Here is a 9,462-nt window from a genome sequence, read left to right as displayed (position 1 = left end):
ATTGGTATAAAATTAGAAGCACACAATTCCCTAGAATAGCATTATATGCTTTTTTTTTTACTAAAAATTAGAAATGACTAAAGTAGTCAAACCTGTTCATTAGAAGAGAAGGTTCATCAGAAACCTGTTCAGTTTATTGTGTATTATTTTCAACGTGTTTATTGCTTAGTTTAGTGTCGCAAACGTTGGCAAAATAATTAAATAATAATTTGCGTGCAGTGTATCTGGTTGCCATGACAACCTCACGCGCTTCCTGCTGCTGCTCTATATAATTAGCGTATGAATTTGTAGATTTTCTATAGCAAAACTAAAATGTGTTTATAAGTGCGGCTGGCCAAATCGTCCGGCTCGGTTTGCCCCCCTCGAACTCGAAGACATCTCTAATTTGACAGTTTACCATCTGATCTCACTCAGTGACTCTAGGCTACGTAGGATGGGATGAAACCATGCAGTGGGTTTGTTGGATGTTGGGGGGGCGCGAGTGAAATTAGACCAACTTGGGGGAGCACATGTCCTAAAACCCCTGCTCTAAAGAGTTAAACTTTTACTAGTAGGGGAAAATATCCATATTAAGGCTTGTTTTACATGACCAAACAACCAGGATAGGCATGTTTTTTTTTTAACTAAAAATATTAAGGAGACTAAAAAGCAGAATGTAAACAAATTTGATATAATGATATAATATATTTGATCAATTTGAGATCTTTGCTTGCACACCTTTCACACACTTGAAGACCAGCTCAGCTCGTTTCAGACACCAGGGAATGGTCATCTCCTGTACAGACGAGGAAAAGTGAGAAAAGAAAGTCAGTGACTGAGATAATATTTAACCATGTGGGTAACCAGGTTTCAAACATACCAAACCACTCCTTGTTGAGTAACATTTGCACAAAGTGAAGAACTACAACTTCTCATGCAGGACTATTCAGATCTCCAATAAATTTCACTTTGTTCTTAAAACGACATGATATTTACATAAAAAATTGAATTAATTTACTCCTAATAAAGCCATATATTTAATATTTCCTAGTTAAACACCATAGATAAATATAATTTTGTGATGGCTCATTTATGTGTAAAAGAAATATATAAATGCAGCAGCCACACTAATCTTGCTGTTTTCTACAGACTTCCACGGTAACAATTATTTTACAGACATACATCCTAAAACGAATCCTGTCCGAATCGAGCTTAAGACCTCAGCTTTAAAACCATCCTTGGCCTTTGGCTGGGAGAACACACAGTTCCTGTTCAGATGGAAAAACATTTCCTGAACATTCCTCAACATCGGCCTGTGACCAGAGAGGCTGTGATTGAGGCTTTCATTTACCCACAACTGGTCAGTCCAGACAGCCTGATCCAAAATAGACCATTTCTAAATTTGACGACTGAGTTTTGAGGTTGAGCATCCAAGTTAAAAAAAGACAAATTAATCTGGTTTGTGTAACACCCCTGTGGACTGTTTGTTGTGGTTTCTTCCCCTTTTGTTGGTTTAGCCTGTTCATCATTAGTTAATTATCCTCAGTGTGCTCACCTGTCTGCCCCTCGTTATCTGCCCTATACCTGCCTGTCTCGTGTATTCTAGTATGGTCGGTTATTGTGAATGTTCCCCTGAGTGTGTGTGTCTCATCTACCCGTATCTGCCTTGTTGTCTCTACATTAAACATCCTTATTTGAATCCTTGTCGTCCTCGTCATCCTGCCTGCCTCCACACACCTTGACCGTGACAGTTTGATCCTAAAGTTAAAGAGTTGAATTTAATCAGGACACAAAATATTGGTTATAGTCCATTATTTCATTTATATGTCAAACGCTGGTCATATACTGGCAGATATTAGATATTTAATTCCATATGCTCTTTTCCTGTTTTTATTAAAATTACCTTTGCTGTCATGTTACGCTCACTTAAGATTATTCTTTAAGATCACTAATAATTTAATAACACTTACATCTCAAAATGAATATCCATTTTTAACCAAATGATAAAGTCGTAATGCCTAAATTGACTCTAGCATTTAAAAAAGATTCTTTCTTTATATTCATTCATTTTAGCACAAAGTAATACAGAATTGTTTCTAAGAGAAAGCATGTCCTTTTCATTTGCCGCACATCAATGCAAGCCAGATCACATGCTTTGGCTTGTTAATAATTTACAGTAATTAAGTGTGCACAATGATGCAATATTTTCAAGGATTATAGAAATGCATACTGAATAATAAAAACACAGACCACAAGTGAATAAAAATGCCTTTTGCTTCTTGAGAGCAAATATATCAGATGATATGTAGCATGACGCAGGTGGTTAAGCTGGAACTGGAATGTTTTGTTTGGCTGTTTGTTTGCCTGTGCTAGAACTAGATGCCAATGTAAAGGCCAAATCCTCAACAATTCCCACAAAAAAAAAAAAACATTTAAATGTTGGTAGTTGGCAGACGAAAGCTCTGGAACACCCTTAGAATGTAGATTGTTATAGATTCCAGTAATAGAAAGTTGAGGCTCGGTTGGGTTTTTGAACACCCTACAATATTGGCAATGTCCTCAACTACCATTTTTACAGATCAACATTGTGTGTACCAACTCAAAAGCTCAGAATGTGGACACTTTCAGGACTTTACACCTTGAAACAATCCCATGATTTCCTTCACAGATGCTAAAAGATTTAAAATGTTAGCATAAATCACTGTTTGTAAATGTATACAAAACAGTTTAGCAATAAAAATGAAAGATCATGCATCTGCTCTTACCTCTGACATGTCATGCACCAGCAGCAGTGGGATGGTGATGGTGGTGATGTCATGGGTGCAGCAGACCTTCAGGATGTTCCTCAGGCCCATGATGGCTGGGTCCCGGGCTGAGATGTTTCCCGAACGCACATTATCATCCACACAGAGGTGGAACACAATATGAACCTCAGACAGGTTTGAATGGCGTGTGATGTAGAATTCACCTGAAGAGAAAGAGAGCACAGCATCCTCCAGTGTTACGACTAATCCAACAGAGCGCTAAAAGCATGAGACAATGTTTAAATTACCTGGGAGGATATTGGAGGAATTTCTGTCCATGATCTTATTTTTGTCTTCACTTCCTCCATTTCTTGGCATCTCTATAAAACAAATTAAAGAAGTGTATTAGTGTAATACATTCAAATATGTTATACTTCACTTTTAAGTTTGTATTTATGATTATTTTCCACAAAGACTGACATTAGATTTATTACTGTCTGGACACATTTTTTTATTCAAATCAGCACGTCAGTGCAACAAGTACACAATAATAAAATATATAAAAATGTATATAAAAACTTAATTTACAATTTAAATAATATATCATTTTTATTGGCATTATAGTAATTGAATTAAGGAGGAAAATGTGCTTAACTGTCATATATTAAAAAAAAGCTAATTTTCTACAAAAAAATTGAATAATGAATAAAAATAAAATAATGAATTTAATTAACGATTTTAAAAAAACTTAAATTTTAGTAAGAAAAACAGGCAGGGTGGGAGGATTTGCTTAAAAATAAATGAAAAATATAAAGAAATATATCAATTAATAAAAAACATTTTGGTGTCAGATGTGACATAAATATCTCCAGATGTCTTTCAAAAACATTAAAAAAAATCACTAAGGCTGCATTTATTTGATCAAAAATACAGTAAAAAAAACAGTAATGTGACAATTACCACACAATAAAATCTGAATCTCAGTGGTTCATTTAACTGGAAATCACTTTTTAAAAACTCTAAAAGATAATATTCTCTTTCAATCAAAGTTATGTAACAGTGTTCATTAAATATATAACAGTTATTACAAACAGTTAGCAAAATGCAAAACTGTACCAGAGCATTTCACTTTCTGCCAAAACATTTGTGCATGTTGAAAAAATGTGTATCGCGTTTCATTGTAGCTAGTCCCTGTCGAATGAAACAGAACACTTCCTCGCGGTAGGACTGAAGTCAGATATGTGATGGTGCAATGCAGAGGTGCTGGTTTTGGACGGACACAAACACACACAGTTGTTGTGTCACTCACCGGGCTGCTCTCTCTGCTTGCTGCTGCGCTGAGCTCGTGCGTACAGCACCACCTGCTGGATGATGTCCAGCTGCTCATCCACTCTGGGGAAGTGGAAGTCTGTGCACTCCTGAGACACTGTTGCAAAGTCTGATGCCGTAGGAACAATGGGAAATGTTACTGTTGTTTATATTAGTTGCAAAATCTTTTAGATTTTGACTTCTGTTGATCGTTGCAAACGAAACGCTACAAATTAGATATGATACCTCTCTTGATGCCGCTGTACGAGTTGACTCTGTTGTCGACCAGCAGCACCAGGCCGCAAAGTGATGTGGAGTACAGCGAGAGAGCAGTCTGTAGTCGCCTTAACTTCACCCCGCTGCTGCTGTGACGACGGTGCTTACAAAAGTCCAGAACATCAGATCGCAGCAGACGTAGATTGTGCATGGTCTTCAGCTGAGCCCCTTAAAGACAAGTATATCAAACAGCTAGATCTATTTTTATCCATTATATTTTGTTTATTTAAAAATTATATATGGTTTGATGCAATTAAATATTCAATATACACTACCTTTCAAAGGTTTGGTCTCTGTAAGATTTTTAAAAATCTATTTTTTGATAGAGGCTTCTTATGCCTCTAAAAGGCTAACTTTTATTTGATTAAAAATGTAATAAAATAGCAATATTTGTAAAATATTATTATAGTTTAAATTAACTGTTTCCTATTTTAATATTTAATATATTAATATTAAAATGTAATTTAATCCTGTGATGCAAAGCTGAATTTTTAGCATCATTACTTCAGTCTTCAGTGTCACATGATCCTTCAGAAATCATTCTAATATGCTGCTCTGGTGATCTAGAAATATTTCTTACTATTACCAATAATTAAAAAAGCTGCTTAATATTTTTGTGGAAATCACAAAAGATTTTTTTTTGATGAGCTGAAATCTGAAACTTGCAGCATTTATTTGAAATTAAAATGTCTTTAATGACAATTTTGATCAATTTAATGTGTCCTTGCTGAATACAAGTATTCATTTCTAAAAAAAAATGCACTGACCCCTGACTTTTGAATGGTACTGTAGTCATTATTGGATCTTTTATTTGTGAATTTGTCTTTATTTTTACATTTAGATTACCTTTGTCGTCATCTAACATACACTTAATAAACCTCTTAGTCAATGTGTATTTATACTAAGTTTAATAATACTTTTAAATGCTATCTTTAGCAAATCTCAAAATTATTGTCCATTACTTATATTGTCCATTATAATGTTGTAATGCATAAATGCACATATTTAAAATGATTTATTTAAGTTTTTAGTGTCTTTTAAAAAAATATTTATTTAGCTAAAATTATATGGATTTTTCCATTTGTATTATGAGCTTATGTTATTACACAGAATTGTTATTACACAAATTTATGTAGGGTGGAACTGTTTAACGCTGGGGGAGTTGGAAAATGAGCCTATTTTCAAAAATAGTGGAATGTTCCTTTAAGCCACTACTAAAATGTATGAATGTCATTGTACTATAATAAACTATCAAACCTTAGCATAAAAAATATCCAAGCAAAAATTTCACAAAATGAGGCTTAAAATTGAGATTGGTTTCTGGTTGCCAAACATTAGTGGAACATGTCTACTACATACACAAAACAGATTGAAAACACATTGGAAGTGGGCGCAAATTACCATGGCAGTTTGTCGTATGCGGGTATTTTTATGCATCGCTTTGTAGCGGCCAATGTTTCCAAGGAAACGCCATACCTAAGTGGATGGTGAAGCTCTCCTCCAGCTGTTGCTGCTCCTCGAAGAGCCGGGCCCCTGCTTCCCCTGCCTCCCCCAGCTGACCGGGCTGCACCTTGATCTCCTCGCTGAAACACAAATAACAGGCTCAACTTCTGAAGCTCTTCGGCATCCATCAATCACAATGATAAATACAGTTGTTTTGCCATTGGTTCAAGTGTAACACTATTCACTCATGTGCTAGACGGTGTCAATGTGTCAAAGCGGGGATGTTGTAAAATGTAATCAGAACTGAAACTGCATCTAACGTGGTGGCAAGAACCTTCATATCTGAATGAAACTGAATGAAATTGCTAAGACAGGATTTCTTGAGTCATAACCATAGACTGTATAAAAACATGGACGCAGTGTCCGTGACGTCACCCGTAGATTTCCGAAGAGCGCTTTTGAAGCTCAAAGTGGGCGGAGCATGCCGTCGCCATCTTGGCAGCGCGTCACCGCGCGTCACTCCCGGATAAAATGGGCAAAGATTGATGAATTACAGTTTAAGTCACTTCCTTGTTGGCTTCACTAGAGAGCGGGAGGTTGCCGCTTGGTCATAACCAGAGGAATATCTGTGTCAGTATCTTTGAGGATGTTACATTCTGCTCCTCTGTGTCAATTCCCACAACTATTCACTTCCCAGCACAATCATTTATCAACTCGATTCCATCAGTATCTTTAAAACTTTCTCTTTCACTCACTTTATTGTACTGTTGTTGGGGTTCTGTAGGTCGCGGTGGAGCTTCATCACCCATTCCTGATACTCTTGTTTCTGGATACCTGTTACTTGCTTCAGTTCACTGGCCCACTTGTTCTCCAGCACCTTCCCATTAAAAAAAAACAAAAAAGAGAGTCAGAAGTCATTAATATTTTCTATATTATTATTGTTAGTTTCAATCTGACTGTCGGATTGGTCTTACTTGCTGTGCATCAAAGTGTTGGGCAGCCACGGTATTCACATCCTGGTCACACAAGGTCTTTCCCAGCTCCTGCATCACTTTGTCCATCTCAACAGCCTGTCTGTAAGGACAAATTTCATATGCTTTTATAGTAAAAGTCAAAAGTTTTTGACATGCTTCTCATGAAGAAGCTTAAATGTATGATAACTCTTATTTATTTAACATCCATCACTATATAATTCCTTTTAAAATGAAAAAAAAGACTTTAAAAAGACTTTTAAAATGAAATTAATACCTCTATTCGGCAAAGATGCATCCAATTGTTCAAAAGTGACAGCAAAGACATTTATAATGTTAAAAAAGTTCTTTAAATAGAATTTATCTCATTTAATATAATCTAATTTATCTGAAAAATGTCTCATGCATCAATACTGAGCTGCACAACTGTTTGATAATAATAAGAAATTTTTCTTGAGCAGCAAATCAGCATATTAGAATAATTTCTAATATGCTGATTTGCTGGATCTGGAATAATGATGTTGAAAATTCAGCTTTGCCATCACAGGAATAAATTACATTTTAAAATGCACTGAAATAGAAAACAGTTTTTACCATTGAAAACAATTTTTTACTGTATTTTGATCAAGTAAATGCAATCATGGTGACCATAATAGACCATAATAAACATTAAAAAATCTAACTGACCATCACTTTGGAACTGTAGTGTATATATTAAAAATATAATAATTTCATAGTAATGTAACATGTGTAACATCATTTGCTAATTGCTATAAAATAAAAAAAACATACACAAATAAAAGTACTCCATCTGCAACAATTTGCAATTAAGCAAAACATATTATTTCTGACCTTTATACCTACTAATTACTCAGTATGGTAACATTCTGCATTTACGTTGGGAGCTCATTATCCAAATTACACTCCCTGGCATTTTTCCTCATAAAACAGAATTCGATCTCATAACGCCCTTCCAAACAAACCTCTCCTGAAGTTTCTTGAGCTCCATGTCTCTCTCGCTGATGAGCTCAGAAACACTGACAAAGTAACTGTGCTCCAGGTTGAGAAGAGTCTCTGAGGCCGGGGAGTGGATCAGTTCATGATAAACACTCGCAAAATCCTCATCCCAGCTGGGTTCTTCAGGACGGGCGTGTTCCAGAGTAGTCTACACACAGTGACAGAAATTATACAAAACACAGACATTTAGCAGAGATCCACAAGAGCTGAGTACCAACTAGTCGAACACTTGAACTAAATGAATTGATTTACTTCAGTGTTTATTGTTATTATTAAATCTTGTATTACTTGAATAAGTTGTACATCTATTTTAATACTTCACGATTAACTTTTGCCCTCATACTCTGAACATATAGAACAACCTGGAAGCTTAATAACTGCTCTAAATAAAAACATAAGAATCTTTTTACGCAGACAACCAGGTGGTCGTTAAAAGGCCATTTGATGGGCTTGAAATAGATTGGAGAGCATCCATGTGTATTTGTGTAAGGCTGCTGTAAAATGTTAATGGTTATCCTGTGTGCATCGCTTGAGCCAACAGCGCTTCATAGGAAAGGGAGGGGCCGGATTCTGCTTTCTTTTTATAAGTGCGCTGGAGCAAGTGGAAGCAGAATTTAAACTGCAATACTTTGAAGTGCAAATGCAGATGGTCAGGTCAACCTTCTTAAATGCAGAAATAGGACAGATATTCAGTTTCAAAGCAATTTATTGTGTGGGTAGAGTCAGAGTGATTTATTGGTTTAAAAGACAATTCATTTTCAGTAATATTTTCGATTTAATGGCACTGAGAACAAAATTTGAACTGACTTGAGCTAAATAATGACACAACTGCCTTCTGTAGAGCTGCTTATAGCTGAATTAAACTCATTTCATGATTGCTGATCATTGACCAGTTATTGAACTGCATTGAAACAACATTGAACTAAATTGAGCTGAATAATAATCACACTATTATCTTCTGTAGAGCTACTTTGCAGCTTAAATTTAATTTGTTTCATAAGTGGTGATTTTTACATTAACACTGTTATTTTCCTGTTTATTAATGTGAAGCTGTTTTGAAACAATTATTGTATTAAAACACTATATAAATAAATGTGACTTGACTTTTGATTGATAGACGTATTAAAAATAATTTATGAAAAATAAACATTCATTTAGAATTAAAAACTGAAGCGTGTAATTATTTTAAATTGTAAGCAATTTTTTAATGTTAAAGAATACCTCAAGTGTGTGACGGAAATGTTACGCCCCTTGCCATATTGAGATGCCTTGTCCCGGTGTTGTGCCGAAAAAAGCACCCTTGCCGTGAAAAGCATCCCTGTCGCAGGAACGCGCATTTGAAGACGATCATTCCTGTCCTGCATTAAACAGTGTGTAAATGCATCTAAATGCCACATCAGATGCAGCTTCTGTGTTTCCTCTGCATTGCAAAGGTTCATTTTGTCAGTACTGATTTCATTTGCTTGGTAACAGCCCAAATTACTTATTATTCTAATTGACTGATTCAGTTTAAGAATTTGACTGAAAAGATGATGCACACTTTTAGAAAAAAGGGCTTTATAAAGGTAAAAATGCCCATAAAAGGTAAAAAAAAATGTTTTTTAAACTTATTGGAAAATATTCATTTCTATCACTGCTGTGAACTGATTACCACACAGAATATGCAGAATATCAAAAACTTTAGGAGTCGGCTATCCACGGTAGTCCTTAAGATATCAGCACAA

The 9,462-nt window shown here is 35.4% G+C and overlaps 1 protein-coding gene across 1 annotated transcript in view; it reads right to left on the bottom strand.

Moving 5' to 3' along the window:
* LOC107732788 (protein C12orf4 homolog) overlaps nucleotides 1–9,462 on the bottom strand; it is a 14,151-nt gene that overhangs the window by 2,784 nt on the left and 1,905 nt on the right. Inside the window, exons 4-12 of the mRNA XM_016544203.1 lie at nucleotides 7,705–7,886; nucleotides 6,725–6,824; nucleotides 6,506–6,627; nucleotides 5,784–5,890; nucleotides 4,278–4,475; nucleotides 4,033–4,161; nucleotides 3,032–3,103; nucleotides 2,745–2,947; nucleotides 718–775 (exon numbers count right to left, since the gene is read on the bottom strand). Of these exons, the coding sequence (XP_016399689.1) occupies nucleotides 718–775; nucleotides 2,745–2,947; nucleotides 3,032–3,103; nucleotides 4,033–4,161; nucleotides 4,278–4,475; nucleotides 5,784–5,890; nucleotides 6,506–6,627; nucleotides 6,725–6,824; nucleotides 7,705–7,886 (1,171 nt within the window). The remainder of the gene's footprint in view (nucleotides 1–717; nucleotides 776–2,744; nucleotides 2,948–3,031; nucleotides 3,104–4,032; nucleotides 4,162–4,277; nucleotides 4,476–5,783; nucleotides 5,891–6,505; nucleotides 6,628–6,724; nucleotides 6,825–7,704; nucleotides 7,887–9,462) is intronic.

The sequence above is a fragment of the Sinocyclocheilus rhinocerous genome, unplaced genomic scaffold (assembly GCF_001515625.1).
Source record: "Sinocyclocheilus rhinocerous isolate Xijiao unplaced genomic scaffold, SAMN03320098_v1.1 scaffold2415, whole genome shotgun sequence".
In the NCBI taxonomy this organism is placed as follows: Eukaryota; Metazoa; Chordata; class Actinopteri; order Cypriniformes; family Cyprinidae; genus Sinocyclocheilus; species Sinocyclocheilus rhinocerous.
Note: the sequence above shows the minus strand (reverse complement) of the source record. Positions and strands in the feature narration are given on the sequence as shown.